Source organism: Oreochromis niloticus, linkage group LG7, assembly GCF_001858045.2.
Source record: "Oreochromis niloticus isolate F11D_XX linkage group LG7, O_niloticus_UMD_NMBU, whole genome shotgun sequence".
In the NCBI taxonomy this organism is placed as follows: domain Eukaryota; kingdom Metazoa; phylum Chordata; class Actinopteri; order Cichliformes; family Cichlidae; genus Oreochromis; species Oreochromis niloticus.
This window is the reverse complement of record NC_031972.2, coordinates 18,774,408-18,801,392: the sequence shown is the minus strand read 5'-3', so window position 1 is coordinate 18,801,392 and position 26,985 is coordinate 18,774,408. Positions and strand designations below refer to the sequence as shown.

The window sequence follows — 26,985 nt, the reverse complement described above, 5'->3', positions numbered from 1 at the left end:
ATCACCTTTCAACTGAGCTCTTTTCAGTGCTGCAAGTCTCAGGTCATCTATCTCACCGCAGCATATCTAAGGGCTTGTACTACTATTGTGCACATCGGTGTCAGATTTGGTGTCACCCTTGAATGTCAGCCACCAACTCAGTTGTCCTCCCAATTCATCCGCCTGACAGGTGGAAAGAGAACTCCAGGGAAGTGCGACATTGTAGGAGTGAATTTTCTTTTGAAAACCTTTTTAACAGCAACATTGTGTTAGGTCGCCTGGAGTCATCTCACCATTACCACAGAGGTTAGTGCGGTAATCTTCGACCTACTGTAAAACTTTTTTTTTATAGGACTAATGTCTTTCATCCTGCCAACTGTTCATGTCTTTAGATATCAAAGGTTGTCAATGAAATGGCATAAAGGTCATAAAGATTTTTCTTCTTATACCAAATACATTTTATTATAATGTAAAATACAAAACAATAACAAAGAATTATTATTTACAAATGTACAAAGTTCAAGATTATATTACATATTTTGGCTATAAACAAACAAATATTTGTTCAGAGTTATTCATTCAATACAAAAATACAAGCGTCTCATATAAATTATTGCACTTTGCAGCTGCAGTGCATTGAAGATTGCCATCACCTTTTAAAAAAAAATGAAGTGTTTACCTGATTTAAGTCGGATTGTGGAAGAGAGGTTTCCAAGAAACACAAAAACCATATGGCACTTTTTCATTTCACCCTTTTTGTATATTTTCATAATCTTTGGTACCTTTTATTACAAAAACAAACAAAAAAAAACCCTTCAGAGTTACTGAGCACCATTCTGTATAAATTAACATTGTACCTGAAATCAATGGCATCGCAGGTGAAATGTGAATATAAATATATATGTATTTAATTGTACAGTGTGTCGTTAACAGGGCCTATGAAGACATGTTGCTGGTAGAAGGCCTCTGGAGATGTTTTTTCTGTTGCTCCTGGTTTCCCTGACAAAAATACACTTCCAGTTCGAAAAAACCCCAAAAAACAGTTGGCACCTGGTCCTCCAAGTTTTGTCAGTTAAATAACACAAATTCCAGTTTGGTCCCTTTCATAAAAAAAGTTTACAACCCTGGCTGAGAGGTCTTGTCGAGTCACCTGCACAACGTGCGAGCACGGGATCAGTCTTGAGAGAAATTCTTGGCTCTTAAACATCCAGCGCTCTTTCATTTTTGTTTCTTTTTTCTTGCCATGAACACCACAGCTTGTCTTGTTGCTTGACGCCAGTTTGAAGGCAAATCGTGGTTTAAAAGAAAAAAAACTGTAGGTCACAGGTTTGTTCAGGGTTCTGCTAACGTACATATATGTCCCCTTCCCCGCCCACTGGAGCCTTCAACCACTGACCATCCAAGTCTCATAAGTGTCTCTTCATGTGGAGAGCTAGGTGATCTGACCTTGAAAACGCCCGGTCGCATTTCTGGCACTGGAACGGCCGGTGGCCTGTGTGTTTCCTGTAGTGGCGGGTGAGCTCATCCGAACGCGCAAACTTCCAGCCGCAGCCCTCCCAGTCGCAGTGGTAAGGCTTCTCCCCTTTGATGGAAACACAATACACACAGAGCGGTTAGCACTGGCCCTGAGGTTAAAAACGGCCCAGCCTTCCCCACATTCAGGAGAAAAAGAGGTCCATCCTGTCCTGCAGCTAGTGTGTAAAGGCCAAACCACCCAGCCTGGGGTTTGTATTTGAAAAGGGATCAGTATCAACCTGTTTTACTGCACCTGCTAAACAAGTCCCCCTCCCAACCCCCACCCTTTCAGCCCTTATTCAAACATGTTTGTCCATAATGAGCAAGTGATGTTCAACAAGGAAAATATCACTTAAATAAGAGAATAAGCTTAATGAGAGCTGCTAAGGCTAAAAGCTAACACTAGTGTAAGCGGACGCCAGAAGCGTCAAACACCCATCTGCATACCTGTGTGTGTGCGGTGGTGCGCTTTAAGGTGCGAGCTCTTTGTGTATGTCTTCCCGCAGCCGACAAAGTCACACGTGTGTGTCGCCACTCTCTTCCTCGGCCAGGACCGTCGACCACGTTTAGGCTTTGGCTCCTCCGGCATGCAGTCACCAGTAGAGATCATGAGGGGTTCTGTGGAGTCAAAAAACAGATGTAACAATAACTGTTATTGTGGTCCCTAATCATACTCCACATGAACAGAGAAAACATATAACTATATCAGAGATCACTGAACAGTGGGGTAGGCTTATAGCCGATAGAACAGAGGCATAAAAATTCAATATTTGTTTAAAAATAATGTATCTTCTGTCTCGAACTTTGAAGGGCCTCAGAAAACATCAGCCCCTCTTAAATCATATAAAAAGCTTGTGCAAAATAAAGCTGCTATTCTAAAAGCTTTAATACTTCTCTGCAAAACACTGCACAGTGCCACAATTAATTAAAAAAAAAACCCCACCACAACAGAGAAGTGGTTAGTTTTAATGTTTTAAAGTAACAAACAACACAGATTCTATAGAAATTCAAATTCTGTATGCGGGCTAGACTTTTAAAGAGTTTTACGAGGACAAGATCCTTTTAAGTGCAACAAATGGCTCATTTAAAACCATTGACTCTGTATAAGTTGTGTTCTTAAACAGATTTTAAGAAAACAAAGTTTTAAGAGTCTGAAATGCGCTCTAACCTTGGTACTGCATGGATGATGTCTGGGCGTAGGACGTGTACCCCGGTGGGGAACTATGGTGGTATCCCTGTGGAGGAAGAGGGATCTGAGAGTGGGAATGGCCCAACACCTGGTGTTCCCGGCTCAGGGGGTGGTCCGGGGAGAGGGAAGAGGATGAGGATAACCTGCTGTTTGTCATGGAGCGCCCTCTGCCATGGAACCCAAGATCCAAGTGGCTGGGGCGCTGCTGCTGCTGGCTTCCTCGTCCATGGGAGTTTACTCCAGCCAGGTGTAGGTCCATGGGTTGTGAGATGGTGCAATTACTGGGGTTTTCCTGCTTTATCCTGTGGCACACGAAGGTCGTCGAGGCACGTGAGGGAGTTGGGTCTGACACAGCGTTAACACAAGCCTTACTAACGTTCATGCCTTGGTTGTAATCTCCCATGTCCATTGTTGTCTTGACTACAAACTTCCCGTGGAGGCTCGTGGGTTGGAGGTAAGCCGGATCCAGCTCGGGTCTCATGAGCTCGGCCACAAAGCCTCCAGAGGGCGAAACATCGTTGATGTCTGGGATGGTGTAGAGCAGCTCGCTGGCAGTTCCCTGAGGGGAAGGTAGAGGGTAAGATGAGGTGAAAGACCCAGGGGAAGGAGACAGTCCCTGGGCAGAGGTGCATGCCATGGCATCCTCCTGCTGTTGTTGCTGCTGCTGCTGTTGTTGTTGCTGTTGCTGCTGCAGAATAGAGTTGGACAAAATAAAGTCATAGTCTAAGTCCAGGTCCAGCTCTGTGTCTTTCTTGGACATGCTGGTGGCAGTAGGATGGTCTGGGTCGGGGCAGCTGCTTTCGTCTGGCACGCTGGATCTCTTAAGATGGGACAACTCCTCCTTCCATCTCTACGGGAAAGTTAGAGAGGCAATTATGAGTGTACTGGCACAATTTGCTCATTTGTGTCATGTTGCTGTTTTTACAGGCACAGAGTCGAGAAAATCACACTAGGGTTTTATCCTGTCTGTCCTGCTTGAAAACAGCCCTAAAACAGGTTAATTTAGAGTGAAGGGAACCTGGATCTGCAGTATGGAGACTGATTATTATGACAGCTTAGCTACAGAGCTGAGTGTGGTGTAGAAAGTGTCCTTGGCTGTAAGCACTTCCCAAGAATACTGATTTGTAGCTGAAAGCACGAGAAGAGGCACAGGTATATGTGGTGAATAAAGAGTGGGCCTCTTTTTAATGATCAGAGTCAGAATAGTCTTCCTTTCAATATTTTGAAGTTGAACTGCATTTAATTGGAAAGCTAATCAAGCTGGATGCTCTCCACGGAGCAGTACAGTAACCCATGTGCGCTTTCCGTGCATGTCTCACTGTCTCCACGCTAAAGCAGCCTGTGTAAACTGGTGCACGCCCCACTGGAGCGTGGTGTCAAGCCCTGGCTGTAGTGTAACAACATGGGAGAGACACACTGGAAAACCAAACACCCTAGAAATACACTGCACCCAATTCCTTGATGCTTTTTTATTTATTTATTTATTTTTACCCCACACAGTGTTATTTTTTTGGCATGCGTGCGTAATAAGAAGTGACCACAGGATACTCACTAAATTGGCGTTTCCTATAGATTTACTCTTGATAGTGGGGCCGCTGGCAAAGGTGGATATGGAGGGCAGAAGGGTTCCACCTAATGCCATCTCGACGTCATTTGGAGGCTGCCTGAAATTTAAACAGAAAAATAACGTAAATCCTCGCGGGCTGCTCCCTGGGGCGAGCGCAGGCTGTTTGTAGTCCAACAAGCAGATGTTAGTCAGTCAGATGTTGTCATTAAAAGTTTGTCAGGTCCACACCTCATCGCTTAGAGTTTATATACACACACATATATAAATGTATATATATGCGGAGTCCCTTTTGAAAAGATTCTTCTGAGGATGCGGCTGCACTGCTTTAAATATCCCCCGGGTTTTGTTAAAGTTTCTGCTCCGCGTCGCGCATTACACTTTGGTTCCAGGACATGCCGCCGCGAACGGGTTAAAAGCTGCCGGGCTGCTGCATTTTTAAAGCTGAAACGATGCTAAACGGGAAGATAGACTGGGGCGACGGGGCAGGGGGGGAATCCCTCGCTCCTGTTGCCATGCAGGGACCGGCAGTCTGAACTGAGGGAAGCGCGTGAGAGGTATTCGTCTTAAATCACTGGAGCGAAGGGAACCGCCTCTGTCGCCCCGGCAACAAAACATTAGCGGAGGGGGGAGGAGGAGGGAGGGGAGGGGATTGGAGGGAGAGGCGAGGAGAGCGAAAGATTGGAGAGAGAAGTTTGTTTGTATTCATAGCAACCGTGACTCTCCTTACTTTTTGTTAGTCGTGCGAAATGTGGTTGAAGAAACGCGTTGTTCTAAATTCTGCACACGGCTGACATGGGAATACCTGAGACTTTCGTTTAATAACGACAGGAGAGTCACCTGACGTGAGCAGGTGATATTAGGGCCTCGTTTCATTAGCTAACCCTGAGTTGTAAAAACACCAGGTAGCTCTGCTTTTGGCGTATTTATCCAATAACAACACCTCATGTGTGTTTGTCATTGCTGCGTTTGTTTCCCGTCGTAATTGTGGATTTGTTATTTAGTGACACAGAGTAGTGCCAAAGCGGTGGCCTATCCCATGACAGGTAAATATGCAAATTATTGTGGGTAAACATTATGTTTATGTATGTTACATCACGAGGCGGCACAAGGACCCTGTGTTGGAAATCATTCGGCCACTCACTACTCCCCACTCGCTGTAAAATAGGGAGCTCTGTGTAAAGGACCGCATAGGGAGCCGTTTCATATCCCCCATTAAATATCTAATTTGTGTCACGCAATTAAAGCAAATATTATGCTGAGTGCTTTTCTTCCAACTTAATCAACTTTGTGGTCGTTTTTTTCATGTTCAGAATAATGCATGATGGCACTGGGCACTGAAGCTTTATAGTTTGTGAAATAATAATAATTAATAATGCAAATCTTCATTTGTATAGCACTTTAAAAACATAGTTACAAAGTGCTTTGAACACAAAAAATAAATCACAGACAGTACTGAGTCCTGTATACTTTGCTTTCGGACAGACCTGTAAAGTAGTGAAAACACTATCTAGTCCTGGACATACTGAGTACTGAGTTCCGCTTCACACAGCCTGTATATAAATGACGGAAATGATGGACGCAAGTAAAACCAATGTTGCATCCTGCTGTCTTTCCAAAACCCTGCAGGCGACTCTTCTGTTTTTAAAAAATATGTCAGGTTTTATAGAAGTCTTTCTCACCTGATTTATGATCTCAGTAGACACCTTCTTATTCAGTGCATGGTCTTAATCCTTAGTGAAACATCGTGTTTAATCTGACTCAAGTTTCATTTTGTAAATTATAGTTTATGGTAAATTTAGTCTAATTTAAAATAGAGGAAAAGACATGGTATGCAATGGGTAGCATATACACCTATTACTTATCGACGTGTCTTCAAGAGGAATCTTTGTAGCACCAACCATCAATCACTCACAAACCAAGCTAACATATCTTTAATTAGCAGTTAGCATGAGCCAATCTAGCTGTTACAAAGCTTTGTCATACATAACCAATGTCTGAGTTGTTACTCAAGAAAAAGTAATGTATTAAATATTACTTGTTACTTTTCTTAAAAGTAATGAAATATATTACTTAATTACTAATTGGAGAAAATAATTAGTTACACTACTTGTTGCATTACTTTCTCGTTAATCCATCAAATGACCTAAAATGCACTGTCACATTATCACCAGCAATATAAACCTATAGCTATAATCCTATAGCAGGATTGTGCAGGATGGTTTTGTTCTTTCTGTCTGCCCAGCACACAGTTGTCTAAAGAACACTTGCAAAACAAATAACGACATAATATTAAATGTAGTATAGTTACTGAATTACTACAGTAACACGTTACACTACTGTGTTACTGAAACATGCAATGTAATTACAGTAAGATTGTTACTTTGTAACATGTTACACACGACACTGTATATAAAAGGCTAAGTAACAGCCTTCTTAAATTTGATTCTGACCTGCAGAAGCAACCATTTCACTCTCTCAGGAATATTTTTCATGATTTCATTGGCTGGAGCATTTGAATAAACTGATTTGATTGCGTGGCTAATGACTGTGTAAGCACTATATAAAAGTATGTTTTGTTTTGTTTTTTATTCATGGAGAACAAAGAAATAGAGCCACAATTCAGCCATTGCCCAACTCAAAATGATTGCGAAGAGAGAGCACTGAAGCCTGACGTGAATCAGTGTGAACTGTGACGTACATGTGACCTGCCTTAGGGCGTGGCTGAAAGTGACAGATCACTACTATGTGAGCATGTGGTATGCTCAGTTCCCTTTCTAAATTATGACGTCTGGTTTAAATCAAAGAACCAAACAAAAGAACTTAAAAAATGACACTCCACAAATCAATGAGCCACAGTGACTATGTCTGTCTTTTATATACAGTCTATGGCCAGTCTTCATGCAACAAATCTTCCCACTGCTCTGCAAAATGTATTAGTTTATTATTTATAAAAAAAAATATAGTTATGTTAGGACAATACTTTTTAATAATTATTTAAAATGTTTACACTTTATTGCAAACACAGCACAGTTTATGCATGGTTGAAATTCTGAGAGCTAGCCATGCTACACACCAAAGCCAAAGGTAAAGTGCAATGCTCATCCTTAAATGGGCCATTAAAATACAAAACATGCTATCATTGTGACATAAATGATATGTGGTGTGCTTGAAACATAGGCGACCTGAATAAAATCCCTTTTAACATTTTAGTACTATGTTTCTTTAAGAAACAAGTTAGCACATAATAATTATCTTGCTGTCACACGTTTAGCCCCAAAAAACAAAAAAACCCATGAAAAACTATAAACAGCACTGTAAACTTAACCTTTCCTGCGAGCATTAAAGTACACTGCTCATTTGAGCTGCGTTTGAACTGGGCTCAGGCAGTGTTTGCACAGAACAGGAGAACTAACACAGACCTCTCTATCCAGCATAATTAGACACATTGAATCAAGAGTTCAGTGCAAGAGCAAACAAAGCGCTCGCTGCTGATCCTGCTGCATCAGGATCTTGTCTGTTAGGCATGTCAACAAATGTGCCGTCATTTCAACAGGACACATCTCAGTGAATATCTTCATTCACCGTTTGAAATTGCACAAATGCACAGAGCTTGGGCTGGCAAACAAGACTCGTGGGAAAATTGCCGACTAAAATGTAAATATTCTTTGGTAAATAGTAAGTGTATCCTGTTGGTTAGCTCACTGCAATAATGTGATATACTAATACTATGAGACTTAAAGTCCGACTTAAAAATGTCTTTTAACGCCTGTAAATGTGCGGTGGGAAGTGATGGCTTCACACCAACAACGTTTGCACTACATCTTTTGTTCTTCAAGACCTGCTTCCTACAGCAGGTAGAAAGATAAAGGAACCTGTGTGAATATAGCCATATTCTTTATGATGGGAGATAATGGTGGTGAAAGTGATCCTGAAAACAAAGGCCTGGCTTTGACAACTGAGTTGCTTTTGCAATAATGACAGGCAGAGGAGGAACAGAGGAAAGAGATAAAGGAGGAGAAGGTGACACCACTGTAGGCTGTGTTCTTTTCCTGACACAATGAAGTCATGGTGATTTAGTAACTCACACCAGACGCTTGTATGGAATATGTTAATGCAACACTCACAGTATCGGCTGAGAATATGAAAGACAAATCTGCAATACCCAGTTTTAGACTTTTTTTTTTTTTGCAAGGCATTGATGACATAAGAATCGGAGGTGGTGAGACTGAGGTAATGTTTTTGTATGAGCAAGCATAACTGTTAAGTATCTGTACGGTGTAATATTTTCCTCTGATTAACTTCAACAAGTGTCCTGGTATTGTTTCTGCTTATCAACATGGATAAAGTGTGGGTGCTATGATGCCTACCTGAAGAAGAACGGGGGTGTTGTTTTTGGCTGTGCTGAGAGGGATTTTTTTTGTTTTGTTTCCAAAACATTTGTGGTACAGTTGACATAATCTGTGGTTATTCAAATAAAAAAAAAAAAATATTTTATAGTCTAACAACACAGTTGTGAACACTGAATAACAAAACGCTTAACTGCCTATCACTGGAGAATTTGAGCTTTTCTGGCATTGTTTCCACTGGTGTCCCTCAGTCAAGTTCCCCCTCCTGGAAAGCGCCCAAGTGAATATGAGTATCAGTGGATCATAACTCCAGATATTGAGGTTTGCTGTGCTCTCTTCCAGATGCTGTTCAGTAATTAAAAAATAGCTTTCATTCTTTCCCTAATTCTTGAAAGCTGAGTCAAGCTTTGTTGAATCTCAGCGCTGTACTTTCCCCACTACTCCACCTCGCATTAGGTTTAATACAATTATATATGTAGGAACTTTTTGTTTTGCAAAGCCAGTGCAAAGCCAGAGAGGGACTCAAGTTCAGATGATTTTCTGATTATTTGCTTTTGAACAGCACGAGCAACGAGGTACTGACTGTGGCTCTAATCGAATTATTTCCCCTATCGCTGTGGTTTGTAGCACTCAGACAGCTATGAGTCTTAATTCCTTCACTGGTGCCGCACAAAAGAAAAAAAAGCGGCACAAAAGCAGCATATGTTTGTAACGTCCGCAGCTAAACTTACTCTTACAGTGCACTATTTGAACAGCATCTGTTCAAAAATCCCAAACTGCTCTTTGAGCATTTCAGGTTTACAAAAAAATGTCGCTAACGATGTATTTAAATTGCTGACCTACAGCCCAAAACCCAAATGTGGAAAAGACCTGAAAGAAAGGAAAATAGTAAATTACTGTAAACATTTTCAGTTAATTTTCTGCAATTGTGGCTGAAAAAGGAATTAAGGCTTTGCTATTCTGCTAGCTGGCTAATTGTTATTGGTTATTTGACTGAAATATTATGTGAGTAATATTATTATTATGTAATGTACCTAATATATTAGTTTATAGGTGTTAACATTTTTTCAAATAGTTTTTCCCAAATTAAAATATATGTTTACAGTTTAAAATATTATATGCAACATAGCATCTTTTCACTGGATGTGCTTCTTACAAATAACCTTAGGTTAGGGGCAGATCTGATGAGTTGGATTCATTTTCTAATCATCTAAATCTAAATCAAATTATTGAAAGATTTAGGTTTGGTGTCCAGTTCAGTACTTATTTTAGCTCAACAGTATATCACATGTGGTGCTGTGGCCTTGTATGTAAATCACTGCAGTGGTGAAAATTTTTGATAGTTGATGGATAGTTGTTGGTTTACAGTTCTGTCATGGTATGCAAATGGATGAAGTCTGGGTTTGTCCGGCTGCTTTGTTTGGACATTTCCGGCCAAACCTCAGTAGCCAAACAAAGTTGCGCCTGGGCTGAGAAGCACCAACTGAATTTTCATAACATTTAATAATGTAGACCTGAGCATCCACTGGTTGTAGGAAAATGTTTCTGAGGTGCAGGGTGGTGATCGTGGGTAAGGCGAAATGGCTTTAGACGACGGAGCACTGTTAGGAAGAAGTTAGCAAGAAACAGAGTGAGAGGGAGGCGAGAGCTCCTGTCGGGCGGCAAGCTGTCCAGCCTTTGCCTGCCCTGGGATTCCAGCCTTAAATATCTAAGTTATTTTTAACCAGGCCCACGTAACAGAGCCTAGCGCCAGCCCCCTTTTAAATATTTTCTTTCTGTCAGGAGGGGAAATGGAAGGGAGCCACACTTCCTGGTCACGTGATCAAGCCTAAGAAGCTGAACATGCAACAGGAGGAGTGGGGAAGGGCGAGTGAGGGAAGGAGAGGGAACCTGGTTGGCTACTTTGTACTCACACCAGCCCACAGAATCAGCGCTCAGCGCCTCCTTTCTGTAAAGTTTAAACCCCTCAGCTGGCCAGATGAGGCGTCGGATGAGGCAGTCTGTTTTAATCAGATGCTCAGACGTAAGAAGCCAAAAAGACCGGGGCAGTGATTGGTGTTCGTGAGCTGCAAAGGAAATGAGAGCGTGGGTACAGCACATCAGCAGACAGAGGGGTGGGGAGAGGGCCGTGTGACGTCAGGCCAGGGACCCACCAGGATTAGAAGCCTCTAAAAAGAAAAGGCCTGGGACTGGGCTGCCAGAGCTGGAGAGAATGTGTTTCTGTGTTTGACATGGGAGAATCAGGGACTTACCATGAGCTCACCTTGTTGACATATGGAGAACTTGGACCGCTTCGTGTCTCAATCTGGAACCTGAAATCATTACCAACCTCACATTACAGCCTGTGATGTTTGTCAGATTTATATTGTGTCTCATCCAAATGGGGCTCAGTTAATTAGATGATAATGTAAAATATGTCTGCCTTAATTTAATGTAAATACATATAATTAGTGGCATGATGTTACAAACATTTTGCTTGTGGTGAACATTTCCCATGTAGGAAACACACACTTAAGTTCACTTCTCTCCCTGCACAGATCTGTTCTCTTATCTGCTCATTCTTTCAGATTTAAAAGAAGCTTCCCTGATCAAGTATGGCCAGTGAGACATGCAATGGGGACTGCTGTAACTGTGATCAGCCGGAAACTACCTGAGTCTAGATTGTAGTCAGGTTGACTGTAGGATATTTGTGAGTTAGTGAGCCAGTAACTAACATGGACAAGATTGGTCATGTGACCTGTGAGTGATCTTTGGGTTTCTGCTTAAAACAAATTTTACGTTGTGGGCCAAATACAGCCCACTCTTATGTGGGCTGGAAAGAAAATTGTCTAGGCTTAAATTGTAAGAATTAAATGTGTGAAATTACAGAAATCTATATATTAATTGCTTTGATCTAAAATGAATGACCATGAGGGGAGATCTTTATCTCAGGAAAAGCTGGAAAAGTTATGAAAATACAGTTAAAAGTCCAAAATTGATGTTCTCCTTCACATTTTCCAAAGCCACCCAGTGGGCCAGATTCGAGTCTTTGCCAGGCCAATTCTGGCCCCTGGGCCTTATGTTTGGTTTTTAATTTTCCAGTCACTTGATATAATACAGTTTAATATTTGTCCAGCATGAAATGTAGGCCAATAAAGGGTTTTACTGTGAACCTTTCTGTTGAGCGCCCACATATTTTCAGTTTAGACATCACTTTTTTGCTTCCGATCGTTAATGGGAGTGTCCTTCAAGCAGGTCCTTTCAAGTGGGAACATTTTCCAACGCCTCCATTTTAACTACAACAACGATTTAGCTTGTTTGGGATTAACATCAGTTGAGCGTGAGGACTAACTCAAATATCTGCCCATGCTTGCTTGGCTTTCTTTCTTGTTTTTAAGCCAGTTATCTTAGGTTTGCTTAGTGACTCAATGATCTGGCCAATCTGTGTACATTTGACTCTGTTTAAAGTTTAGAGCCCTTAAAGGTGTTTGCATAGCTTCCAATAAAATTTGTGAATGGCAGGAAAACAGGGATTTTCATTTAGAAATGAATGACATCCTTGAGTATTGTAATTATATAAAGTGCAAATGAAGGCATTTTGTTTGGAAGTACAGTACTGCGCAAAGTCAATAGACGCTTAATTTCTTCAGATTTTGCTCGGAAAATGGGAAAAGTCAATATTTGGTGTGACCACCTTTATTCTTCAGAATAGCCTCACCTCTTAGACAAGCCTTCTTGTCATTTCTTTAAATAGACATAGGGAATAGTTTTCCGGGCTTCCTGAAGGACATTCACAGCTCTATTTTGAATGTTGGCTGCCTTTTGTTACATTCTTTGTCAAGACAATCCCATACTGTTGGATCCTGTAATGTTGATGTTCAGGCTGTGGACAGGCTAATCCATGACTGATAGTGTTCCAATGTGTGTTTTTCAATCCAGGTATGTTTACTGCATTGTCATCAACATATTGTCATCAATGTTCCCTCTAATTTTTCACATGTCTGAGCGAACACACAAACTCCCTGAGCGATCCCTTGGACCACTGTGAGCGACATCAGACGTGTGCACTGCGGTCACGCCAGCATCTAATCCATCCAAGTTACATGGTTTATTAAAATAATCAAATTACAGCATTTACATTTATGTTAGACTACTTTTAATTAACTGCTTTAGCCCACTTACAATGAAAATTTAAAAAATCCTGTTCATGACCTGTGTAGTATGTTAACACTATTGGAAGTAAAAAATAACTTGAACTCCAATTTTGAAAACACAACTTTCTTTCTTTTTAAAAAAAAGCTCTGACTTGTATTATGAGTCTGTGGTCTGGGAGAGAGTCCTGTAACTCTGTCTGCAAAATACAGTATATACTGACCAATGTTGGGCAATTAATTATATAGTTACTTCTTCAAAAAAGTAACTCAGTTTGGCAAACAACAAAGATTTTTGCAGCTATTTTTTTTTAAATGCTGCCAAGGCGTTTTTAAATAAACATTTCAAACTATTTACAGAACATTCAGCTGTTCTGCATCAAATTTGATGCCACACAAATTATTAAATAATTTCTGTCCACTATGAGATAAAGGAGAACAACAGCCTGATACCTGCAGGCCTGACAACAGCAGATGTATCACTCCTGTAACACCTGTAACATTCAGTACTCGCCTCATTGTTCTGACACACCAACAAAACTATAGACTACACTACACACTAACTACACAAGATTTGCGCTAAACGTCTCAAATCTCTCACATCTCAAAGCACCTCCATCACTCCTAAAACTTCCCCCCGTTTCTTAACAACTAGATGCCACGTTGCCATATCATTTTTTGATTGGTCGACATGGTACTTTTTTGGACGAATAGGAAAGGGAGAGGGGGGTGGAGTTTGTTTTTGCTCACAGGCGGAGAGTGCGTTCGAGCCTTTTTTCTTATAAAACGCCGTTTTTACCGTTTATTCCGCAGTAAATATAAATAACGACAGTATTAAGGAAGAAAACCAAACATTACATATATTTTTATCATAACTTTGGTTTTACGTGGCCTATCAACACAATTTAAAAACTGGTATAAAGTCCACACTTTTTCCGTCAATTGTTCCGTCTGTCCTGCTCACATCTCCAATGGTTGTACACGTTGTCATTAACGTGGCTTCACTCCACATCAGCCACGCCGCTTTGCCAGCTAAAAGGCCGGTGTCGGCACATAAGGACGCTGTCATAGCCTGTCAACGACGTTGATTAGCTGCTTATATACGAATGTAAATCGCATTATTGGCTGGACTTTGGGATAAGGTGGCATCGTTCTAATACAATATGGGAGCAGCCAGTCACTCACTGACTAACACTGCAAAACAGAATTGTTAAAGTTTTAATTTCAATTCAGGTTAATTTTTTTTGTGCGCAACGCAGATTTTCTGTGCGCAGAGACCGTGCCAGCAGTGCGCAATTGCGCACGTGCGCAGCTTAGAGGGAACATTGATTGTCATGCATAAAAAAAATGAAGCTGTTTCTAATCTGATACTTTTCAGATTAAAATCCGATAGTGGTACTTTTCTGTTTATAACTCCATCAGTTTTGACAAGGTCCCCACCACCACTAGCTGAAATGCAGATCCAAACCTTGACAGAGCCTCCATTCTGTTTACTCCTGACTTCCTTACACTCCAACGGTGATTTGAACCAAAAATTGGATATTTTTCATAAGACCTGTTGCTGGGGCAGGGCAGTTTTTGTCTAATTTTGGATACTCTTAAGTTTTTTGTTTCCCTTCCTTAAGAATGTCTTCTTGTCAGCCACCGATCAAGACCATTTCTGATGAGGCTTCAGTGAACAGTAGCTGGATTAACTGGGCCAGATGGATCTCTTGGGTCCTTTTTTAAAATTCTAGGCCTGCCACTTTTTCTTCTTTCCTTCACCTGTACGTGTTCCTCAATTTTTTTTTATGGACGCACTGCACACCATGCTCAGATATGCAAGGTTTTCAGCAAATGGCTCTTTGGGAATCATCTTTTTGGTGGAAAAACGCATTTTTTTTTTTCTGTCAGAATATGTTATCACAGATTCAGCTGTGAGTTTTTAGAACAACAAAGTGCCTAAAATACACTGGTTCATCCTTTCTGTTAGACTGGTCAGTTTTAAATGGTTAAACAAACAAACAAATAAAAAAACCCATTCCTCTGAAAATTGCCAGATGACATGGAATGGAATGAAAATGAGTGAGAGAGCAGCCAATGTTCAAAGAAAAACTTTGAAAGGCCTTCAGAAAGCCTGGACAACTATTGCTCAAGAGCACTTTAAAAAGTCTGGCTCCTTGGAAGCAAAATATCAAGAAATGAGGGGTGACTCAAAAGTTCTGCACAGTGCTGTAGTTTCCTTGAATCTACCTAATATCAGACTTAAATACAATGTTTTTAATACTGTCAGTGCCACTATGATTTTTGAAATGGCATCAAGTTAAATCGTACGTATATGGTTTAGGATTAAAAGAATAGTCAAAAAATTGTTAAATAGTCCCATGATGGTCATTTTGCATTGCTGAGGGTCACTCTTGGGTTGAGTTGTCTGCATAAACAAGGCAAAGTCTATAAAAAAAATAGCCAGACACACACACACTGTTTGTGGCTAGGCACACACACTGTCCACAGCATGTAGACAACAGGATGCAGCTAACCGAGCCAGAGCGGCCAAGTCTTCAGTGCACGAGCACAAACTATAGCATGTTTACAAAGACATTGATGCACTGTTTCATAACCAGAAACACACATCTGTACACATCTGTAGCCATGCATCTTTCTGAAAAGGTTCTCTTTATTTTGTCCAACCTGTAACTATGGGTTTTAAAGTACAGGCCAGGGGAACATGAGCTATACAAAACAGTCTAATTTAATATGAGGAATTTCAGTCATGCTTGTACCATAAAAGCTAAGTGTACAGTTCAGTGAGTAAACCAGGATCTTTACAATGTTAGAGAGGTTCCATATGAGTATTAAAGTTTTCTGTTTCACCGTATGAGTGCATCAGACCCTGCACAGCTAATATGGCAATCACAAGCACTTTTCAAATGCTTAAGAAGAACACTGGCATTGATTCAAAGGCAGCTAACAGGTCGTCGATCCTCTTGATGTAGTGCTGTTAAACCAGACCTGTCATATTTTTACATCGCTTGATTAAATCTTTATGTTTGTGAGGCTTACAGGAATCTAAGATGCAATGTGATAGAGGCTCAGCCGTTCGGCGACATAGAAATGGGGCCAAAAGTTTGTGATTTACACTGCTTAGAGCTTGCATGCTATTGCACTTGGAATTTTAAAGCTTTTATGATGTGGATTAAACTCAAGAGTGGTTGAGGGCTAAATATTTGAATGCACAAGCTTTACATTTAAAACTGCTAAACTGCCAACACATCCTCAGCTGATGATCTCCAGACTGGATGAACACCTTTGGCTACAGGTTTACAGATAAACTCTCTAGTGTTATAAACTCCTGAAATTCATATGATAATTGTTTTCAGATTTGAGGGTAGCAGGCTCCTGGGTTCCTTGTGCAGCAAGTTTTCCCACCGGGAGTGGTTGGGAATGTTTGACCCCTTTCGTGTATTGCTGTTTTTCAGGTTTCTCAGATTGTTGTGCTGGAAACATACCTGCAAGTGAGTAACGTTCTGGGAATTAAAATGACACTAATAATCCAAAATATCAGCACGTACATACTGCTGGATGATCCATGGTTTGTAGAAGAGAGAAAACTGTCTTGGTGGGAAAGCCCCATTGCAAAAACCAGGGAACTCCTAATAAATTTTATGTGCAATAAGAGAGGAGAAACATAAATGTCACGACTGCGTCTCCATGGTTTAATATTCAAGCATAAATCTAAGAGGTGCAGGGCAAAACTCTGTAACAGTTGGAAAAAAGACAACTGTTGTGAAGAGGAGAGACATGGAAAAATTAGAGTTGGAAAACTAATTAAAAGTTAAAAGCAAAAGCTGATTTCTTGCTCAAAAAGCACTTTGACTGGGGAAGCCACTTTCCTTCCTCAGTTTGCTCTGTGCATGCATCTCCAGTAATAGGCAAACAACTTTTGTGGCAACTTTTGTGAGGCAAGCACCCAAATCAAATCAGAAATGGCACATTGTGGTAACCTTAATCAAACTACAAATCATTTCAGACCCATCGGCCCGGCTGGAATGCTGAAGAAAGAACAAAACTTGACAGGCACAATTTAAGTGATGGCTTCTCCAGTCTGACGTTTTATTGACATCATGCTGCCTCTAATTGAGAAGGGGGGTTTCTGTAACTCAAACCAGATGGGCCACCAGCTCATGAACTTAAAGCCCCCCTCCCCAACTCTACTCTCTCTCGCTGGCTTTCTCTCTCTCTTACACTTACAGAGCTACTCTGGCTCAATGAAATACTTAACTATGAAATAAAATGTCGTAAAACTGACCTATTTATACTGATTGTAGGAATTTGATACTATGCCATTTATCATAAAGATGCTATGGCAGGGTAAATGGCGAAAGTACTGTCTTTTCATCTTAAAATCCTCCGATTTTACATCAGATTTTCTTGTTGGAACAGCCAGGATAGACTAATGAATCCCCTTGAGGGAATAGTCTGACATTTTGTTTTCTTGCCAACAGTTAGATACCAATCACATAACCATATGGTAAATATAGCTGGAGCTATAGCTCCTATAGCCATTAGCTTAGCTTAACTCTCTAGAAAAGACAAGAATCATCTAGCCTGGCTCTGTGAATTAAATATACCAGCATCTCTAAATAAGAGGTTATGACGAATTTAGGGTTATATGCCTGCCTGGTTGTAGGATAAACCAGGTATAATATGTTAATGTGTTAACTTTAGTGGTGGACACACAAACAGACTACTGAGGGAACCATGAACATGTAGCTCGCTCTTAGTCTACTACTTTCAAGTTTGCTCAGAGGATGTTTTCAGGAGATTGCAGTCTATGAGAAAGCACTGTATTATTTTTTTTTAAAGTCTGGGAACATTATATAAAGCCAGGGAGAATAGCTCTTAATGCATTATTACAGTGCATTTGTTTTTCCAGTATACATGTAGATGATCCCCTTCATGTCTCACAACAAACTGGGGGGATGTACTGTTGAAAATTCTCGAGCTACCCCTAATTTCTTTATATTTCACTAGGAAAATGGTAACTAAGTGAAGCAAACTTTCTTAAAATAATTTAGTATTCTGCAGGAATAGTTCTCCAGGCTTCTTAAAAGACATTTAAACCTCTATTTTGGATTGGTGCCTTTTTTTTCAATCTCTGTGAAGACAATTCTGAACTGCTTTGATAATGTCTGAGTTCTGGGGAGGCCAGTCTATGACTGATGGTGTTCCACTGTGTGTTTTTCTATCCAGGTATGTTTTTACTGCATTGACAGTGTGTTTGGGATAATTGTCATGCTGAGATTGGATTTGAAGCAGAAATTTGGATTCATCCCTCCATAACACAGTCCAATTGTTATTTTTGCAGTAATTTTGTGTACCTCAGCGTTTTCTCTTGTTTGCCAAAGCCTCGTCAGAACTGTCCTAAGTGGAAGGTTGGCTGACAAGAAGCCATTCTTAAGGAACAGTAGATGGATCACCTGAAGAGCCAGATGAATCTCTCAGGTCCTGCTTCAGGTCTTTGCTGGACTTTTTCCAACCTATTCCTTAAGATTATGACTTTCAGTAATTTTTCATATGCTGTAGATAGTTTTTAGGCCTCCCACTTCTTCTTTTGTTCTCCACTTGTTCAGTTTTTTAAGGATACACTGCACAGCATACTGAGATATGCCAGGTTGCCATCTAGTAGCTCTTTGGGAATAACCTCGTTGATGCTTAAATTCGGTTTTATGCCTGCCAAACTATATTATTTTTGACATTTTTTGTAGATTCAACCAAAGAAGTGCAAGTACATGATGTTGTGCAACAGGCTGCTGGTAACAAAGTGCCTAAAGACACAATTTAAAACTGGTTCTTTGCTAAGGTGACTGTCATGTGTAGACTGGTTCATTCCTCATATTAGGTGCCTTTTCTCTGAAAATGGTCAGGTACAAGGACTGGATTAGAAATGAACAAAAACACAGCCAGTGTATATAGAAACAATTAGAAAACCTTAGGGGAGCCCGGAGAACACCACTTTATAAAAGAAAGTCTGGCTCCTTGGAAGCAAAGTATAGCAAAATGTGGGGTGGCTCCATATATTTGCACTGTACTTTATGCATCTGCACCGAGGCTAACTCTTTTCTCATGATTTCATTCTTTTTTGCTAAGCTAACTGGTTCCTGGTTTCCGCTGTCTATTTGTTAGACAGTCTCAGGGGTGGTGTCAGTCTTTTCAGCACAACAGAAAATAAGTGCATTTCTCCAAATGTCAAACTGTCAAAGTTCTTCTTTGAGCCCAAAGTAAAAGTATACATGTGCATGCACTGTTAGAGAGGAAGAGAGGGAACTATTGCATAGGCTGTTCATTAGACACATGGATTTAATGAGTCTGAAAAGAAAACTGGATGTTAGAAGTGCACTAAATTAGTAGGTTCACATGGATTTCTTTAGAACCAAAATGGGAAATTTGCCACATTAGCAAAGCACTTTCATTTGCAGACATTTTTGAAAAGACATCAGAGGCTTTGTGATTTTATACCAACTGCGATCAATTGTGCACTTAGAAAGCATTAAAGTAAATTCACCAGCTGCTAATGACATTTATGACACAGCATGGAGACTATATGGCACTGTGAGCAAATAGAAAGAAAAAAAAACCACTGAGACGTCCTTAAGAATTAAATTAGGGTTTCCCTGGCAGAACCTTCTACATAAATGGCCATAAAGATGACAAAAGCATGGCAATCATTAAAGTTTGGCCATTTTATCACTCTGAACAGTATTTTTTGCCCACAGATTTTATTGATGTTTAATAAGAAAGATGGATTAGAAAAAAAAATCCACATCAGTGTTCATTACTGTATCGGAAACGCTGGAAAAAGCACTCATTAAACCACTGGAACTGATGGAACTTATAAGATAAAGCACGATTAGCATCAGCTGCTCGTACACTGTTAGTGGTGCACACTGAGAAAGAGCTAAAGAGATTTAGCTAACATTGAGCTTTCACTACAGCAGAACAACTTACATTTAAAGGTATCATTTATTTGCTGTGCTTTAAGCTAGTTTTCTTTCTTGGTCTGCTTTGAGCACAAATGAAAGGCAGATAATCAGTTGGCATTTTTCAAATATATTTTTCAGCTACTGTACACAGTGCATATGTATTACAGTTCAGATGTCTCTCCTTGAACATATTTAGTTCTTTAGTACTTTATTACAATTTGCCTTGAGTGCTTTTCCAACAATACAGCCACCGACCTCTTTAAGGGAACTGGGAGACTCACTCTGTGGTTTTTTTCAAGATATGTGACCTTGTTGCCCCTGCACTGGTTTATAGCCCTTACAGTCAGAGTGGAAGCTCTCCAGCTTGTTGATGGTGTGCGAGCGTGTGGACTTATTCCATTATGCCAAGATACAGTATGTATGCCTGCTCACATACATGGCAGACATGAGCTAGTTACATCTGTAGCAGGGAAAAAATGATGCAGGGTCTGTGCTGTCAACATTAAGGAACTTAACAAAAAGCCAGTATGACGTGGGCATGCAAACGCCATGTAAGCATATTCCTTCACACACTTTCATACACCTCGACTCTGTGTGCTTTAGGAAAAATACAACTTTTGTTTGCCTTGGAGGCTTCAGCACCTGTTTCGCCACATTCACGTACAGCACGAAAGTCATGCTGCTATTTAAAGTGCACCTGTGTATTTTCTTATTAAATAGGTTAGGGACTCCTTCCTGACTAGAGCAAATAAGTGCATGAGCTGGCTCCACAGTCTGCAGAATGACGTGAAGACGGGAACAATCAGCAGTTTGTGTACCTGTTGTGACTGAGAGGTCACTGAGACTAAACGGTGGTGTTCTTGTGCTCACAGTTAGCCAGGAGCTATGACTATCCACATTTTCTGATTCTATATGTGGTTGTGTGTGTCTGAAAACAATCCTTAAAGAAGACAACCGTATAGACCTAAGATAATTACACCATCAGTTTCGCTGAAGTGGCAACCTCCAGGGCTGAAAAATGAAGCCAAGGTCGATGTGCCAAAAGCTAAATGTTCATTGGTTGGCCAACTCAGGCTGGCTCCAAAAGTGGATCAATCCCTATAGACTTGCATGTTAAAATGCCAACTGTATAGCAGATATAAACATTTTTACAGCCTAATATAAATAAAACTGTTTGTTTCAGTGTCTAATTGCTTAAGAAACCAAGGGACAATGCCCAGGATATGGCAGAGGGGGGTGCTTGCAGGAGACCAGCCCGTGGCTGGGTCCTTAGCCCATCGGTCCAGGCCAGGCATGGCCTGAAAGCGCTACATGGGCCTGCCCTTCCAGTGACTCGCTCACGGAAAGGACTGTAGGGGTTCGGTGCTTTGTAGACCAGTTGGCAGTCAGGGGCAGAGGTCCTGACAGTCTGATCTCAAGTTGACAAATCAGGCTTGGATTGGTGGAGTATCACCTATGACCATGAGCTCTGGGTAGTGACCAAAAGATCGAGGTCACAGATACAGGGAGCCACTTTTCCTCCACATCAGATAGAAGCAGCTGAGATGTTTCTGGCATGTCCTACTAGGAGGAAGTCCAGAGTCAGACCTGGGACATGATGGAGAGATTGTACCTCTCGCTGGCTTGGGAATGCCTCAGTGCAACCTCAGATGTGCTGGATGAGATTGCTGAGGAAAAGCCCTCCAAAATGGATTTGGATAGGTTGTATAAATAGCAAATTTCTTACTTTGTGATGATATTTCTTTAAATGAAAGAGACCCCAACAATTATGCAATGCCCTATGAGCAAGCACGTAGTGACAGAGGGAAGGAAAATCCCATTTCAACAGGAAAAACCCCCTGACAGAACCTTAGGCAGGGCCAGTCATCCACTGTGTATCGTTAAGGCTACATCCACATTTATATGCGATCTGTGGTTTCACTCAAGCATCAGACTCAGGGGAGTTAAAAAGGAAGCCAATACAGCGCCAAAAAGTTGGAAAGTTTCTCTAGTGGCCACTTGAGGCTGGCTACAAAAGTAAGCTAGCCCAAAAAGACTCCTATATTAAAATGTGCAGATTTACTACATTAAAATGGATGTTTACATCCTGGTATAAAAAAGGCTTTGGCCTCTAAGTATTTTCCCCTTTATAATGTGTCCATAGGGGGTGAATAGGGTTGCATAAGAGGAATGGGTGCTTCAAGGCAGAGGCTTTCAGTTAGACGCAGCCAATCAGCATCTGCTACGACTCTTCTGCTCTGATTGGAGGCGCTGAAATTGAAGCCTCTGCTGCGTTCTAGTTTTTAGAGTATTGTAATATAATTGTTTAATGAATAACATGGTCTCCCGAATGGAACTGCACGTCAAAGAGGTCTTCACTTCATTTGTGTTATACCCGCCAACACTCCTGTCCTTCCATGGTTTCTCCACTATTTTTGCCTTTTTTCTTAGGCAAATCCCATAACTTAAAATGTGACCCTCAGATTTTATTATGAAAAATTGGGGGGAAAATCCATCTGCAAACCTTGTGTTGTTGTTTAATGTTACCTAAGTTGACAAGTTGTATATGAAGTGGAGTCTACATGCAGAGTCCATGCACTGCATGCAATTTTAACCCATTTGTCAATGAAAGCTGGCACACGCAACCTGATTCAAAGGGTGTGTGCTGCTACTCCATGCAGGCAAACAGACCAGTCAGAGGCTGGAGCTACTCAGCACAACTTCAGCACTCCCCCAAAGGATTTTAAACATAGCTTGGGTTCAAAACGATCCAAAGTAATAATAGAATTATACATATCAAGTTATTTGCTCCAATCTGGGAATAGGCAGCCTCTTTCAAAAGACCGATGCTTGCCAGTAGCACTGCTTAAAAGAACCATTATGGGTTAATACAGACAATGCTTTTGAGAATGGTGATTTTAGACAAAGTCTGGTGTTTGAATTGGTTGAAAAAATAAAAGCAAGCAGTAAAGATTTACCCCAAAATGTTTACTCTAATCATCAAGTTACAGACTTCACAACCTACTTACACCAAACTACTCCGCATATATAGTGACACCAAAATGTATTTAGTTGCTCACACAGGTTACATTATGCCATAGACATATTTGTCCTAAATGTTCCCACCAAAGTCATTTATATGTTCCAGTTTGCCTCCTTTAAGCTAAAGTGGAGGATGGGGGATGTAATCAATAAGAAAATGTGATCTATTTCAAATACCACACTGATTTTTTAATCTTTTTATTTTTCTCCTTTAAACAATACTTGCATGTCGCCTTGTTTGTCCTCGCATTTACAGCACAGGCATGTGCACGGTTGCCTCTCACCAGCACATCAACAATTACTTTCCTTCGTTCCATAACAGAAGAATCCTGATTGTGTAACCGTCTGTCAAACCAGTTTTTTTTCTCCTCACTACTTAAATACCGAACCACAAAGTTGCAGAGGGAGGAAGGACCCTCCCCTCCCTGTGACTCATTCTCATAAGAGCGTAAGCAGCCGCTACACACCATAGAGTAGTATTCCATGACTCCTGCCATTATCTACTACCGTCATGTCGTCTTCACCAGCATCATCATCATGGTTGGTGTTGCTGTAGTGTTGGTTCCCCGTGCCGAGCTGCTGTAACTGACAGCTATGCAAAAATATGTAGCAGCTGGGTTAGGTTGCACCTCCATAGAAATGTTCAGCTGTTGAGTTTGTTTCTTTTTCTTAAAGTGCAATTTAAGATTGGACCGATAAGTCTGGGTAGTAAAACAATCCAAACTACATAGCGACAAGCGGCAAAAGTATGTGAAAGCAGAGAGGGATATTTGGAGTGAAAGAGTGAGGATGTGAAGATGTGAAATCCAGGAGAAAGCCAGTGAAGGCAATCAGCAGGTGCCGAGGACAAAGAAACTCAACTCTGGGTCAAAGAAAGACTTCGACAGGGGGATTTTCCAGTGAAGTTTAGGGTCTCTGTAGTATTATGTCACTCTTACAGCTCCATTAAGCCGTAATGAGGGTGTTACCTAAATTATAATGTCACAGTGGCTACTGCCAGCAATACTATTACACTTGGCTTCATAAAATATCAAACCTGTCACTGTATCAGCTTTTCTGTATGACAGTATAGAACACCAGCTCTGGTCAGTGTCTGAAACCGAGAGGAAAAATGGCATATAGGAATGTGAAAATTTGCTTGGGCACGGATCAAAGTGTGGCACCGGCCACTGTTGGGACATGCTCAGCAAGCACGAAGGCACAGAAACCACGTCACATGCCATTGTGAGAAAAACGCTAGGGAACCGTGCCAGAGGGTAAATATCCACTTGACGATGGCGTGCGTGCTGATCTGGAGTACACACCCTCTGCCCACAGATAGGAGGAGCCTTTTATCTTAAACTATACACACACAGGCTCTGTAATGGTGACCAGACAGAAAACTAACAGCACAGGGCAATGAGAAACTGCTGATCGAGCATCTTTAGTGAACACGAAAAGTGTTAAGAATGAATAAAATGGTAAAGAAATATGCATTTAAGGCCAGACTGTATAGATGTCAAGTGCTCGAGCTCACACTGTGCCACGTTTAAACTGCCTGTCTGAAAAATGTGTACGTTAATATACATGCTACAGGGTTCAACCACTTAGCTCTCCTTTTCTGTTCACTCCTCCATAATATGTTATTCAGCTCCTTTTCAAAGGGCGTCCTTTTTCTAAGGATCATTGCCCGAGCCGCAAAAGTTGAGAAACAGAGGCGTTTTTTGTCACTGACGGGAGCAATTTGATGCTTATCACAATTTCAGTGCGCCACTTGGTCTCCGCTCTATGTCGTGGCCAGCTACGGCACAAAATGTTACAATTTTGGAATAGGAAACATTAAAGTCGACCACAGAAAGCTGGCCTCATAGAGCAGACCACAGTGACAGAATACACCTGAGGAGCTTCTCAAAGGGACTGTTTGTGACTTTACTGTCTAAACAAAACTAATAAATGTGCTCAGAGCCAAGGTCCATTTCTTAAACACACACAAGCATGCAATTATTGGCAGCTAATTGGCTAGCATAGCGTTACGGTACAGGGACAGCGCGGTCATTAAAAAGACATTTCCTGTTTGAGTTCACTGATGCTTCCACTGATAAGCACAAAGACACACTCTCATACTATCGCCGATTGCAGGCACCAGTCTAAAAGTAGAGAAGTTGAAGCTGGAAGGTGTCATAATGTAATTTTTGTTCATGTAGGCCTATTTGAGTCAGACCTGAGTGTAGTTCAAAACACCGTTCAAGAGAATCAAGGTTTCCATTAAGGCAAAATCACTCAGTAACACAAGTAAGTATGCCTAAAACAAAATCCATGATACCTAACTACTTCTAAAGGCATAACGTGTTTATACCAAGTGAGCTGATATATGATGCGAAAAACTGCAGTTCTTTGAATTGCCACTTAAGGGCTGGCTTCAAAAGTGAGTCCATACCTATAGACATCCACGTTAAAATACCCAGCAAAAATGCTGTTATAGCATAAAGCTAACAAATTACACAATATACTAATGCTGATTAGGAAGTTGGTTTGTTACTGTGCATTGTACCAGTCTAGTCTATTCATATGTCATGCATTTTGCTTTTTACTTCATAGCCTTTAAAATGCATCATGACATCACGAATCGATGCATGATTTCACGATGGCTACATGAATCTTTTTCAAATCTTGAGTGGAAAAGAAAGGTCTGCCCTTATAGCATTCTGCAAGCTAAACAAAAGAATGTGTATATTTAACACTGTAACGCTATAAGCAGTGTTTGGGGTAACGTGTCCATGTTACTGTAATCACATTACAATTTTTGGTCATGCTCTAATGTAATTCACTATTGTACTCAATACAAAAAATTCACATTGCAGTCATAATTATATTGTAACTTGCATTACAAGGTTTCTTAAGTTATCTGCATGACACTCATGAACTTTTATACAAAATATGTGTTTTTATTAATGCACACTTGCACTACGATTAGCTGATTTTGGTTCATATGCAGGGAGGAGGAAAAGAGTCGACAACTTTTGAGGAGTAGACTACTTTTTTATTGCGTGAAGGACAAGAGCAGGAGAGTAAAATGCAAACTTCCTCAAGGACAGAAACATCTGTATTATATGACTAACACAGCATCAGCTCTCTGCAAGCATCTGCTAACACAAAATAGCTAAGAGCTGAGTGTATGCTGAACCGAGCACAGCAGCCAGAGCCTGATCTTCAATAGCTAACAAAGGCAGCGATGAACAAGTCGGGCCTCCATTTCTACCAGCACACATTTCTAAAATAAAATCACTGTGGTGATTGCTTTGAAGTGTTCTGAGCCTGGTTTTCAACTTTGCATTTTTTTGTTGGTTTTGTGTTCATGTCCACTAAAAGAAAGATCATATGTGTGTCCTCATTAGGATAGAGTTATGCGTTGGTCCTTGGGAATATAGCCTCAGGTATTTTGTTAACTGACAGTGCAAGTAGTAGTCTTATGTAATGCACTGCGTTACTTTTAAGAAAACTAATGTGTAATGTGTCATACATTACTTTTTAAACTAATGTCCGCAGCACTGGCTATAAATCATCATCGCTACCAAACTGTATTTCACAGGAAATCAGACACATTCTACCTCATTATGGTGCTACTGAATAACTCTAGCATCATCATTCTTAAATGTTGTGCATTATACAAGTACTACATTTCACACCAATCTGTCAAATAGTGGCTGCAATAGTTCCATCTGGACTAAAATGGCAACATGTGAGACTAATACTGATATTATTATACCAGTTACTCTTTGAAGTGGCTACTCCTTGGTGGTTCTGTCCATCAGTGTGATAAGTGAATGCTAACTAGAGCTTTTTTTGTAGCTTTTTTTGTTTTGTTTGTTTTTTGCTTCAGCCTCTGCCATTATTTTTTTTTTTTTGAACTATGACATAATACCTCAGTGTTATTGTCTCTATCCTTACATACATACATGCACCTATTGTAGCCTGACGTAACCTTAGACTCAGACCTACTTTCACTACATCAGAGGAAAGGAAAGGACTTGCTCGAGCGGTAAGGAGGCTACCTTCGGTCAAAGGGCGATGACCTCATAATTTTATGCTGTCCACCCGCAGTTATGCAACATTCCCAGCGCCACCCATGTTGGCGAGGCTAGGGAGGAAGCGCCGAGGACAGACAGATCTCCCCCTCTCGCTCTCCGGGGGCCAGGAGCAGAGACAAGCCAGTGCTCAGATATGATATTGCAGGAAGGAAAAGAGAAGGGAGGGGAGCACTGGATAAGAACGTTGCTGCTGCTTTATTTTATCCTTT

The 26,985-nt window shown here is 40.8% G+C and overlaps 1 protein-coding gene across 1 annotated transcript; it reads right to left on the bottom strand.

Annotated features, from left to right (window-relative positions):
- Positions 1–413: 413 nt before the first annotated feature.
- klf4 (Kruppel like factor 4) lies at positions 414–4,812 on the bottom strand. The gene is made up of 5 exons (XM_003454972.5): positions 4,479–4,812; positions 4,236–4,347; positions 2,663–3,533; positions 1,942–2,112; positions 414–1,561 (listed from the first exon to the last, which is right to left on the bottom strand). Exons 1-5 carry the CDS (start codon positions 4,481–4,483, stop codon positions 1,386–1,388), a joined length of 1,335 nt encoding a protein of 444 aa, XP_003455020.1. The 5' UTR covers positions 4,484–4,812; the 3' UTR covers positions 414–1,385.
- Positions 4,813–26,985: the final 22,173 nt, after the last annotated feature.

Coding starts and splice junctions, on each gene's coding strand:
- klf4 (XM_003454972.5), bottom strand. Junction 2,113..2,662: donor ATCATCCATGCAGTACCAAG/GTTAGAGCGCAT, acceptor TTGACTCCACAG/AACCCCTCATGATCTCTACT. Junction 1,562..1,941: donor GCACCACCGCACACACACAG/GTATGCAGATGG, acceptor TTTCCATCAAAG/GGGAGAAGCCTTACCACTGC.